General features: G+C 36.5%; 1 protein-coding gene across 4 annotated transcripts in view; it reads left to right on the top strand.

The window, feature by feature from the left end:
- The window catches only part of CERT1 (ceramide transporter 1), a 70,182-nt gene that overhangs the window by 15,051 nt on the left and 41,895 nt on the right, over window positions 1-13,236 (top strand). For 2 of the 4 annotated variants that reach the window (XM_071731044.1, XM_071731043.1), the window contains exon 3: window positions 5,508-5,624. The exons of the other annotated variants lie outside the window; for them this stretch is intronic. In XM_071731044.1, the coding sequence (XP_071587145.1) occupies window positions 5,508-5,624 (117 nt within the window). The remainder of the gene's footprint in view (window positions 1-5,507; window positions 5,625-13,236) is intronic. 4 annotated transcript variants of the gene reach the window in all.

The following is a 13,236-nucleotide window of genomic DNA, read 5'->3' as shown; positions in this document are numbered from 1 at the left end:
TTTTAGGTTTTGCAGTTTCACTGTATTTCAATTTTTGTTTTTTTAAAAGCTGAAAATATCATTTTAGCTGATCTCATCTCTCTAAGTTCCATTTTTGAATAAAATTTTCAGTTTGGTTACATAGGCTTTAGTTATTTTTTTCAATTTTCAGTTAAGTACGTTTTGACTTGCACCATCCTCAATACTACCTGGAAAAAAAATAGAAGCTCTGTTGATGAAAGTGTGAGGGGTAAAAACCTCACCTTTCATGTTTTATGTAATGTTTTATGTAATGTTTCATGTTTTAATTTAATGTTACTCCTAAAGTCCTGCCAATGATTGAAAGCTAACTGATCATCAGATGAATTCAGATGATATGAGCCTTTTCCCTTACGAGAATTTTGTAGAGCCTAGTTAAGTAAATCAAAATGCATTCCTTGACAAAAAGCCTTTTCAAGAGCAGTGATTCTCACAATTTTGCAAGTATTTTACTGGAGGGAATAAAACAGTTAGTTAATATGTGCCTTCAGCATAAAAATACTCTTTTATTAATGTAGTTCTCTTACGAGATTTTATGACTGTGATAACTTAGTCCACAGAAAAGTAAATAATGTGGTGTTTTAGTAGGATGAATGAGAGTTAGGATTAAGTTTTTGAAATCTGGCTTAAATATGAATTTAGAAATTTGAATTATATTCAAAAGCTGAACAAGTTTTCATTTTTAGCTAAGGGTAAAATCAATGTGCAGGTATACTGATACTGTTTTTTTAAACTTCTATGAAGAAAAATACTTTTTGGCATCACAAAATTTTATTGGTATATCAGAGCTTCAGGTGTAAAGAGGTTTGTACTTCTGAATTAGGTAAGCAGAATGCTTATCATCTCTCAGTTAATGTACGTTCTACATTAGTAACTGGTGTATTTGTGAAATGCAGTTGCCATCATAGAAGTACCTGTTTTGTTAATAACTGCAAACTGGTGGAACTAGGCTAAGGTAACAGCCACTCTTGTCTTTATGGTAGGGACATTGATGTCAGAAAAATAAAGAATGATGGTGCTCATTTTCTGAAGGCTTGTTCTGTGTCCTAGTGCCCTGCTTGGTATTTTCTTAATACAAAAAATATTCAAAACTTTTTATAAAGTTAACAGTAGGTAAGTTTTTATTCTGTAATGGAACAGCACCACAAGCATGCTTTAATAGTTGTGATGTGCAGATTTGGGTTGGATCTACTGTGAATGTTCCTAGCTTCCTTCTCGACTGAAAATAGTAAATTATTTAAATAAATAATATTTAGAGTAGTGAGAGAACAAGCAAAAGCTTTTTTTCAAGTTTTTTTGTCTTGTTTTGTTTTCCCATGGAGTGCTCTTGAAGGTTATGGAATATATAAAAACACTTAAACTTCCCAGCATGTTTTGCCTTCAGCACCTGAACTGCTATTTTTCAACCTGATACTGCTCCGGTGCTTGTTTCATGAGGCTTGAGCTATGTAGCAGGCAGGATTTTGTGGCAATGCAGTCAGCTATGACTCATGAGACCTCAGCTGTAGATGAACTTCCTCAGTAACTGTAGCCAAGTAAATGTTTCCTCATGTTCGCTGTTCTTGTTGATAACTGAAGAGTTTGTATCAGTTACACAGAAATATCTGGGACACTTGAATACTTGCAGGTGCCTTCATTTCAGAGGATTCTTTGCAGGTGCCTCAGAAGAAGGATTAGAAGGCATGCAGAAAGGGTGTTTCAAGATGCTAGAAGCGTATTTCTTTCAGCATATTCTTGCATGGAATTATGATTTAGTTGTTTGTGTTTTGGTTTGGTTTGGTTTTTGGGCGGTTGTTTTTTTTATTTTTTGGCTTTTTTTGACTGATGGCTCTGGAAGAGGACTTGACACACAGATAGGCTTCCTCTGCCATAGACACTTAAAGTCTGCCTAACTCATCTTTGAAAATGCTGTAAAGGTTTTAAAGTGCTCCTGTTGGTGGTGTCGTGTCGGTTTGGGTTTAGTTCCTTTGTGCCCTCTCAATTTCTGTGTGTACGCTGCTTGAGGCTGTGGGGTGGGGGCGTTATGAAAAAGCAACCGAAATTCTCCAAACTGCTGTAGGTCCTGAAATTAGATAGTAAACTGATTCCCCACATGGCTAAAACATTCCTCTTTCTTACATTGTCTTGGTTGTGAAAGGGCAGTAGGACGTATCCTGGCCTCAGAACAGGTCATTAGCTTGTTACAGATGAAAATCCGTATTTATCCTCCAGCACCTTGTCAGGTGGCTGGCTAAGACCTCTGTACCATATCGTAATCACCTCTGAGGTACGGACAAAAGTGACCAACATTAGGCTAGAAACAGTGAACCTCTGAAAAATGGAGATCTAAATGAAATCATAAAAGATCCACAGGAAGAAAGTGAGGGGGAGACAAATGGTAAAACTTGCAGCAAGTGTAGGGAGAGGCTTAAACTAGTCTGAGGAGGATGTCAGAAGAGTAAAGGACAGACTGATAAGTGGTGAATAATGCTTTGTGATCTCTGCTACATGCAGCTACAGAAAATAATACAAGCATTTATAGCAAGAGCAAAAACAAGGAAGTTTGTCTGTAGTTCAGGAGGGAGGAGAATGTCTAACAGATTATACATACCAAGAAGTTACATTGTGAAGTCTGCCAAACTGTCCATGAAGATGAAATGTGAACTCAATCCTGGTTGAGAAAGGGGTTAATCAACAACAATTTTATTTGTTCTGTGTTAAGAATGGGTCACATGTGATTAAAGTGTTTTATTTTTATATAATATAATTATATAATATATCTACTGCCTAACTTCCTTTTAAAGCAGTATTTGTTATCTTTAAGTAACTTACCTACCAGTGCCATCTGATCAGCTGGCTTTTTTTTTTTTTTTTTTTTTTTTGTAACATGAAACCGCATAGTGAGCTGAGTATAACCTTAGACCTGATTTTTAGATGGCTTCTCTTAACTATAGGCGATGCAGAATGGTCTAGAAAAGTGTTTAAAGGTTTTATGTACACCTTGGGGAAAACCTTTCCCTCCCCTGTTTTAGCAGTGAGGCATAGATTTTCATATATTAAATGTTGCTATATAAGGAAAGGGAATCCATACACCTGCCTTTGAAAAGGGTGGAGAGGTGATAGTCTTAAATCATGTTAGAAGATGTCTGAGTTGGAGGAGGGCAGGAGGAACCAAGGATGGTTGTGTACTGGAGTAAGTTGTGGAAGGAAGTGTGGAATCAGTAGTAGTGCAGGCTTTTAAGATTAATTTTTTCAAGTCTAACTACTTAGCATATATTTGCTTCTAGCTCCTCCTAAGGTGCTTCAGAGAGACTCTGAGAAGTGCTCTTACAGTAGGAAAAACTTTGATAGCTAATCCTTGTACATGTGATTTTTGGATGATTTTTTGGGGGAGACTCTTCCATTGCTGTAGATGCATGTCCCCCACCACATGGCTTAAGGAGGGCCTGGCAGACAAATGAATGTCTGGGAACAGGCAGATAATCCTGACACATTGATGAGGCATGTTTTCTACCCTAAAGTAGGTATGTATCTTTCTAATATATATTAATAATAATGAAGCAAATGCAGTTTGAAGAAGAGGGGCTTTGACTTGATGTCCTGTATCGCATTTATGCGGCAGGGTTTTGGTAGTGGGAGTGGTTGTGCAACAGAGGTAGCTACTGTGAGAAAATACTGCTGTATCTGACAGAGCCAGTTCTGTCTGGATCTAAGATGGACCTGCAGGTGGCCAAAACTGAGCTAATCAGCTTTGATAGCAGGAACTCGGTGATTCCCTTTCTTAAATGTTTTTAAAACTGCTGTGGCACAGCAGCTGGGAGAGAGGACTGAAAAATGTGGGAGACACAACTCTGCAGACACCAAGGTTGGTGAAGGAGAAGGGGGACAAGTTGCTTCAGGTATTGGAGTGGAGATTTTCCTGCAGGGTGTAGTGCAGAGCATTGTCCCCTTGCAGACTGGGGACGTTAACAGTGGAGCAGATGCCACCTGCAGCCTGTGGAGGACCCCCCTGCAGGAGCAGGTGGATGTGCCTGAAGGAGGCTGTGAGCCTATAGACACCCCACTTTTGAGGTCAGAAAACCTGGGATCCTGTAGGGGACCCACACTGGAGCAGTTCATGAAGAACTGTAGCCCATGGGAAAGACCCATGTTTGAGAAGTTTGTGGAGGACTGTCTCCTGGGGGAGGGACCCTACACTGGAGCAGAGCAAGAGTGTGAGGAAGGAGGAGTGGGAGAGACAAGATACTTTTGTTAAACTCTTTCTAGGTCATTTTTTGTTTGGTAGTTTGGCATCTGTTTTGCTTTTGTTCCTCCTTGGAGTATTTTAAAACAAAAAATTTCCCATTATGTGTAAGTAGCTTCTGATTTCCAATTCTTTTGAAAAGAATTATCACTGCCCCTGGACTGTTGTACAAGCCAATAAATGAGACTTCCTTTTAGATTGTGGAGTGTGTCATGAGTATCTCCTGTGCTTTAGTTGTCTGCAAGATTAACATATTCACAGAATGGTTCTTATACTGTAGAAAATATTACTAATGTGTAGACTTATCGTCAGCATCTGGAATTGATATTTGTAGTTCCTTCAGATCGTAAAATTTACCTTAGTTTCCTATGGTTATTCGTGTGCGTAACTTCTCTTAATTTTCAAATTAATAAAAGTATTCAACTATACTTGTGTTATGTTTCTTTAAGAATAGTTTTGGGGAGGCAGGGCAGCATGCTCAGTTAGATGTATACTTAAGGAATAGCTTTGAACTGACATTGTAAGGGCACAGGGCTTGTTAAATTGTTGGTTTATTTCCCTGTGCTTTCTTTACCAGCCTCACAGTAATGCTAGTAAAAACTTTTTACTATTTAAGGCATGTTAGTAAAAGCTTTTAGTATCCTAAGGCATGTGAATTGAAAGTTAGATGCATTTGAATTGCAATATTGAAAGGACTGCAAGTTGCTTCCAATTTTCTGACAACCCTGTCTTATGTGGTGAAAATAGTTAAGGCTGAAGGTGCCACAGCTTCCTGTATTTTCCACTTTCCCTTCTCATTTTGCTGTACTCTGCTTTTATGGTTCTATCCCCTGTGGTTTTTGCTACAATGTATGTGTTTCATGGAAAACCACTAATGATAGGAATGACCTTAGTTGGTTGTTTGTTTTTTTTTTTTTTGCTTTGAAATGAAAAAAAAAGCCAAAAAAACAGGTGTATTTTCTTGACTCTGTCCAGTAGTTATTTTACTAAAGGATTTGGTTTGAGTCATGAAGTTTTGGCCAGTGTTTGTGTTTAATGATCATTTTATTCAATATAAATGTATTAAACAGGCTTACATTTTTCAGTATGAAAATGTATGCTCATTATTTGAGACAGCTACATAAAATGCAATTTAGAATCTAGGTTGAAGTCAAGACAGCATAGACCTGCTTCTCTAATTATAGTGTTTTAGAGTGTCAGAATATTCTGTGAGGTACACTGATCATGTTGCTAATATTAGCTACTCTTACACTCTTTTCTGTCACAGCCCCATGACTTTGACGAATGCAGATTTGATATTAGCGTGAACGATAGTGTTTGGTACCTCCGAGCTCAGGACCCAGACCACAGACAACAGTGGGTAGATGCAATAGAACAACACAAGGTATGTGGTTTTTTCTAATACCCTTTCTTAATCCTTAGGTCATTGGATGGTGCTTATGGAGAGTCATTAGAGTACTCAAGGTATTTATGATCTGCAAGATGGAAGCTGCAAACAAACATCTAACATGCTTGTTAAATGTTTCAAAGGAATGGATTTACTTGTTCTTCATAGATTGGAATTTAGAGAGCTGGGAGCTCACTGTGAACCTTTCTTGAGCTCTCTAGCTTGAAGAAAAACCTTGCATTATGTTTGAGTGACATAAATGGTTTTGTCTGTCCTCTCTCACTGATTATTGAATTGTTTCTTATCTGTCCTAGATGTTAAACCAGATAGAATTAAGAGTCAGTTCTCCTAGGTTATCATTCTGGTTTTAGGGTCCTCTCTTTGATCATTTGGCTGCTTTTACTGTAACTGATTACTGGCTTTTGTTTCCTTGTCTTTTAAGGCCCTGCTCTACATCAGCATTTTGGTTCAGCTTTCCTTATCTATTCCTTATGTCTTCCAAATAAATGAATTATTTTCATTTTACCTGAAGGGCTTGAAGGTCAGGTATTTTTAAAGTACATATCATGTGAAACATCCATTGTTTTAAAATACAAAATAAGTACTGCCCCAAGGTGTTGAGTTTAACTACAATGCAACACAACACAATGCACAATGCAACTTCTGCATCTGGGTTATACAGGTGTAACAGGAATGCAAATTAAGAGATGCCTAACTAGGCATTTTTACCTTGAGCTTCCTGAAGTACTGCTTATGTAAGTACTACATATAATTAAAAAGCTTCATCTTTATTGGGCAGTTCTTACAATAAGCAGTACATGCTCTTAAATTTAAAGTAGTGCCTTTTGATAATGGTTTTCCAAAAGAAATCATCACAATTAGAGTATTAGTGCATTTATAGCTTGCCATTTTGCTTTCACGTTGATACAGAGGTAACATTTAAACATAGACAAATAAGTTGCAAAACCAGGATTCTTTTCTTAGAATCATAGAATGGTTTGGGTTGGAAAGGACCTTGAAGTTCACCTAGTTCCAATCCCCCTGGACGGGCAGGGACACCTCCCACCTGACCAGCTTGCTCAAAGCCCCATCCAACCTGGCCTTGAACACTTCCAGGGGTGTGTGCATACAGAACTTCCCAGGGCAACTTATTCCAGTTTTTCTAGTGTTTTCAAGTTTTCCCAGTATATTTCCTGTAGTCTATTGAAAAAATAGTTTAACTATGGAGTATTCCCAAGATAAAAAGAATGTAGTTTATTACTACTGCAGTGCCTGAGAGAACGGGCTGAATAGAATACATTAAAGTTGTCGATTTTGCAGTTTTATAGCTGGTATTTCAAAAACTGGTTTACAAGTGTTGGGATCACCAGCTATAGTATTGTGGGGATACAGAACTTGATAATTCTGGGCTAAAATTCATACTAGGTTTGGGGAATGTTTTCGCTGGTAAAATACAGAATTTAATCTGAAGTCCAGATAAGCAAGAATGCAGGCTGGATCCTGCTACCATGCAGGAATGAATGAGGGAAAAGCCCAAATCCTGTCTTAAACTCTGCTCAACCTTAAAGGGAAGCCTTTTTTGTGCAAATTTTGCTATTTTTTTCGTCTGCTGTGGCTGTCCTTAACTCTTCCTCTGTTCTGAGCTGACAGTGTTACGGAACTACCTGTGTCTAATATGGGAGTATTGAGTGGTATTAGTTTTGAGTTTGTCATTGTATGTGCAAATTTGGATTTTTTTTTTCCTGTGCCACTTAACAGAAGAAGAAAAGCTGTGTATTTATCAGCACTTGATTTTTTTCTTCTTCTATTTTACTGACCAACCTCTACCATGAGGTATCTCTTAGCTTTTGTTTTTCTGTCTGGTATTACAGCAACTTAAGCAATCTCACTCAGCCTCTTTTTCAGTTTGTTGATGACTGTGGAGGAGCATGAATATTAGCATCCCAAAAGTTACCTCCTTTGTGAGTAAGCCTGATTAATTACGCTGTTTTTCCAGTTAAAAAAAAAAAAAGTAATCTTTTAATATTGATTGCAGTTTGGACTGACTACCAGATATTTGTTGTCACACTTAAAGGAGTGAAATGAGTGGCTTCTTGAATAATTCCACTACAGATTTTTTCAGAATTTAATTTTTCTTGGGATAGAGGTGTTAAATTCTGTTTCATTAATTTATTAAGTTATATCTCTGATCATTGCTAAAAGAAAGCAAGTTGTGTTCTGGATCATTATATAAATTGAAGAAAAGCATTTCTAGAAGTAGAAAGTGGAAATAAAGTTCTTTCTATATACACTGAACTGTCGTGTAGTAGTTCAGTTTGCACCTTGATGTCCTAATGTAAGTTGACTGTTCTGAGTCTCTTTTTCAGAAAGAAGTATGAGTAGTTTGCAGTTTTGTGGCTATTAGACATCTTCGAGTTTCTTACATACTCCTTGTTGCTCTATAGTGTTTACAGTGGTCAGGACAAATAGCAGTTTTCTGAAATTGAAAGAAATATTATGACACCTCACTTCTATATAATCCATTTAATCATTTAATATATTAAAGCAATACTTTATTTAAAAGCATTCTCTTTGTAATATGCAACTAAATACCATGATTGAGACAAGGCAAGAAAAGCAACAAAAGGTAATGCAGTCTTGTCAGAATAGGCTGGACTCAAGTCAGAAATATATAATTAAATATCAGAAAATCATTAGTTATTAGCATTTTTTCCAGTGCACGCTGTTTTCTACAGTTGCAGCTTCATGTGATGGTTGTTGTAGGTGTGGAGGTGCATGTTCCCACTAAGATACATAGGAATATTTTGTCCAGAAGCCTTGGAAAAGTGCTATAGGCGCAGAAATAGGTGTTAGATGTAATTAAATATAAAAGTCTAAATAGTCTGGTTATTGGTAATTATTCTGAAAGAATGTGACACCAAATGTCTTGTTCCTGTTTTCCAAATAGAGTGCTATGTAATATATCCCATCATTTTTACACAACCTTGTAGGGAAAATGTGCTGCTTTCTTAATGTTACTGACAAGATTTAACTAACAGATTTTCTTTGAGACTGGGAGCTAATCCCACTTCTCATTTGCATTTGTATGAACAACACTTGAGTGGTCCTCAGTTTTAAGTAACTTGTCACTGTCCTTTAATTTTCTTCAGTTCTTGTTGAAGTTTATATCTAAATGCTAAATTGAGAGTAGGAGAAGGTGGGCTCATCTGAGGCAAAATACCCCATTCCATTCAAGTCCAACTTTTCTCTGCTTCCTCTGAATTTTTCTGAAGAAACTTTCCTGGTCAGATTACCAGAACTCAAGGAAAAGTTCCTAGACAAGCTGTTGTTATTGGATAAAAATTTGCTCTGTTTGAGAGCATATAATTGGAATAAAATTGAGAGATGGAATTTTCTGTTACTAAGCAGTAATTTTGATTAGCTTGAGTCTACTGCTATATAAAGTACTTTGTTTTTGAAGCTCATGGTTGCTTACGGAGTGAGTAGGTAGTTCTGGTAGGCTGCTTAAGCTGTTCAGTAACAATAGAATGTTTGTGAGACTTACTGTAGCATGTCACAAGGTTGTTTATCTTTAGAGTCTGAAAGTTGGACTGAAACTTTGTGACTGTGTTTCATTGTGCTCTAAACAGAGAAAACACTGGCTTAAAATTAATTTTGTATTAAATTTTAGTATAAGCAGAGTCAGAAAAAAATGCTGCTTAGCAACACCAATGTGTAGCTTGCAGCTGAGAAATGCAAAACATCTCATGTTCAAGCATAAAAACGATTACAATTTCTTGCTCTTTTTTTTTTTTTTTTTTTTAACCGTATTAGCTTTTTCTTGTATTGAGGTTCCCAAGTGCTTACGAAATTAAATGTTTCAAGTACAGCTTCTAAAATACTTACTAATCTTCCTGAACTGGAGGCAGGAAAAGTCTAAAACTGTGATAAGATAGTGAGTCTTTAATGAAACTTTTTAGTAGAAACAAATGTACTGAGCAGATACACACCCTTATAACCAGATACTGAACAGATGAAGTTATCTTTGGGAAGCTTCTCTCTTCTCCTGCCCTAAGAGACAGTTGGGTCTAGGCCAGCTGATGACCTTTTCTTAGGTGTATCTAATAGCAAAGTGTCTTGATGAAGAACTGAAGATCACACTAAGTTTCCACATTACTTCAGCATAAAAAATTTGGTGCATGAGCACTAAGATACCAATGCTTTTGAAGACTTGTTCTCTTTTCAAATAATAAATTGAAGGATGGGCTTCAGGTCTCTAGCGTGGTTGAAAATGCAAATGGGATTTCTAACCTAAGGTTAGGAAAACCAGCTGAAGTGTTATTAGTTCTTTGTTGTAAGGAAAGCGTCTGAGTTTACCTGTGAAGAATATGGACTATTGCAGCATGTAATATCTAACAAATAAAATTAATGTTTGTTAGGTAGTATGGATAAACAAAATGTACTTTTTCACTGAAGTGGAAAAAGGTTTTTTTACATACTAAGTTTTTTTGCATTGTTTAAGTACAGATCTAGTGAAGATGGTGAAAAACCAAAAAGCTGCATTTTGCAGCCTGGTAAAGTCAAATTTAGGTATAAATATTGAAACAGTTGGCTTGCTTCCTTTGTTAAGCACTGATACATTTCCAAACAAGTTAACTAGATTTGGAACATTGTTTTGAGACTATTGTTTTCTGAGAGTGTATCCTAGGTGATAGATTAATTTAGAAAACTACAGAATAAGCTTTAAACAGCGTAATTGAGATTGCTGTTAATAAGGGCACTGTAGAACATTGTTTGGGGGGGGGAAGCATTATCAGATTGAAATTTTCATAAAGTGCTTTTTAACCACATGGAATTCCCACAGAATAGAAACCAAGTTGTTACCTTATGGACAAAGTATTAAAAGTCATTAATTGCACCCTTGAAGGTTATCTATACATTGAGTATTCTATTCTCTTATCAATGTACTACTGTAAAGAGTTACTGGATGTTCTGTTAGGCATTAAAAATACTACCATTAACAGTAACTGTGATGTTGAAGCAGAAAAGGAAGCTAGGTATGTGTCTGAGGATAGAAGGGGTAGAGGTGGGCATTTGCTAGTCTAATATGAGTGCAGCACTAAACAAAAGTAAAACTCCCAATTGCTACAACCAGAGGACCGTGGTTTTGTGCACCTCAAAAGCTTCTTTCAATAATAAAATTAATAACATTAACAACAGATTAAACCATGGAGCGATCTTGAAGTGCCACCCTCAAATCATTCTAATTCAACAAAGTTGAGTTAATGTTAGATTGCTTAGAGTACAGATTAATGAGTTTGTTAAAATTAAACTTGGCCTTCTGCATTTGCCTTATTTATCTTATGAACTCAAGTGACTATGCAGGAATAGCTTTTTTCGAACTCAAAACATTACATTTCACTTCTAACCCAGAGTTTCTTAGTTTCCCGTGTTTTGTTCTGTAACCTTCAGACTGAGACCCTAGTGCATCTACCCATTTCTTCAGCCTAATAGTTCCCTTAAGAAATTTCATATCTGTAATGCTTGAAGTCAAGCTTCTGTTTGAATACTTCGTGTCAATATTGATCTATGATATTACTTTTTAGTCGGCTGTGCTAAGAAAACATTCAAAAATCCTAGTGGATGTAACTTTCTCATTAGCAGTGGATGCCAGAGCAGAAAAATTAAGACCAGTTAATTTGGTCAGAAAACAGTATCACAATTTTATTTCATAAAAAATAAAGCTCAGATTATCAACAGAAATGTAGAAGGGTACATACATATTTAACTTTTTCACAGGCTTTCAGCAGCTGTAAGGAGAGCAATAACATCCTGTGAAGACAGGGTAATTTTCTTCTTTTCTACATCTCTCTAATGCTGCCCCATTTACTGATTTACTGACAATTCTAATAAAGACATGCAAATCACTGAAAATCTGTTGTGTGTCTGGACTGAGACTAGTATTGGTAAGATAATTGGTAATGAATAAGAAAGTATATGCAGAATAGGAGTGCTACAGAAATATTTTGATTCAGCATACTGATGTAACTCATGCTTGAAACGGAAATAAAATTAAAAGTATAATTTCTGCTTTGTGTAGGTATTTTTTACTTTAAATTGAATTATTGTGTTCTCTGGCATATCTTTGTGGAGATGCTGAAGTAAGTAGATAGGATGTTTTATGTAGGCTATATTTAATTCATGACAAAACGTTGTTATGACATCTTTAAATCTTAGTATTTTGGTAGCAGTTTACTACATTGATGACAGCAAGTCAAGTAATTTCAAGCCAATGGTATCTGTTCATATATATGTATATATATATGTTGATGAGTGAATGGTAACTATAAATATCATCTTGTTAATTATTTTAAAATTCAGACTTCACAATAGTGTGATTTCAGATACAGACGGGAGCAACAGGAACAGTTTGTTGCCATTTCTTCATCTACTTCCTCTACCAGAGTTTAGGTGTTTCAGTAATGTGTGACTTTTAAATTATCTGCTTCCTCAGCAGTGGTTGCTGAGGTCTGAAAAGGAAAAATAATGTTGTTCCCTAATCTGTTTGGGTTTTTTACCTTTTTATCTTAGCACTGGCTCCTCTGTCCCTAGTTTCTCTCTGGACCCATTCACTATCAAGACTAAGTTAGGTGGAAACAACAGTGTTGATGAAAGAAAGCACAGGGAGGTGTGGGAATAGGTAAATATTGTTTAACTTTGGTTTTATTTCTCAAGTTCGTAGTGAGGGTAAGAAAGTAATAACAAAGCCTCCTTTTTCCTTTGTTGATATGGGTGACCTCATTTTCTTGGTGTTGCCTGTTGTTACCTATCAAGTTGATTTGGATTGCCTTGTTCATTTGTCTCATGCTCTGCAGCACGTTTACAAGGTCTGACTTTTTCCTGTGTGATTTCTGTGTGATGCTGACACTTAGGATAGTATAGAATACCCTAATAGTGACTGTGATTACTTTGACAATGAGTACTAACATAGCTGATACTCTTACATTGTGCAATATGCTGGAGTGAACTGGATCATGCATGCAGGAACAAAAGGCTGGTTGTTTAAAGAGGCTGTAAAATAACTGTACTTGTGAAAGACCTTGTGAGAGAAGGTGAATGTTTTGTATAGAAGAAAAAGCTAGCTGAATTACATACACTGTGCTGTGTCTTCACTGCTTCTAAAGCACAGATTGTTTGCTTTGTATTCTAAAATATCCTGGTTTACAGACTAGATCTTGGTGTGATACCTTGTGCTTTTCATTTTATTGCACAAGAGAAGTTTTGCTGTGAAAGTATTTGTAGTGATAAAAAGGAAAAGCCTGAATTACAAATAAAAGAATAACAATCTGATCATAAGAGTAGAATACTCCTACTCATGCATGTCTAGTGATCTGTAGGTAATTTCTTGCTGGGTCCTTGAAAGCATTTGTAGTTTGTGAAATCTAGCTAATTTTAGTGAGTTTTATGAAACAAAGAACATTAGGGTTGGCCTCCTGGTTTAGGGAGGAGTGCCCCACTCTGACTGTGGTGTTTATTGAAAGGCATTGACTTGCAGCAGCAGTGCAACTTGCCCGAGAGAAGGCTGGAAAACAGCATTCAGGTGTATGTGTTGAACTGTGAAAAGTTGTTA

The sequence above is a fragment of the Heliangelus exortis genome, chromosome Z (assembly GCF_036169615.1).
Source record: "Heliangelus exortis chromosome Z, bHelExo1.hap1, whole genome shotgun sequence".
NCBI classification, from domain to species: Eukaryota; Metazoa; Chordata; class Aves; order Apodiformes; family Trochilidae; genus Heliangelus; species Heliangelus exortis.
The sequence above is the reverse complement of the archived record's forward strand: the minus strand, read 5'-3'. Positions and strand labels throughout refer to the sequence as shown.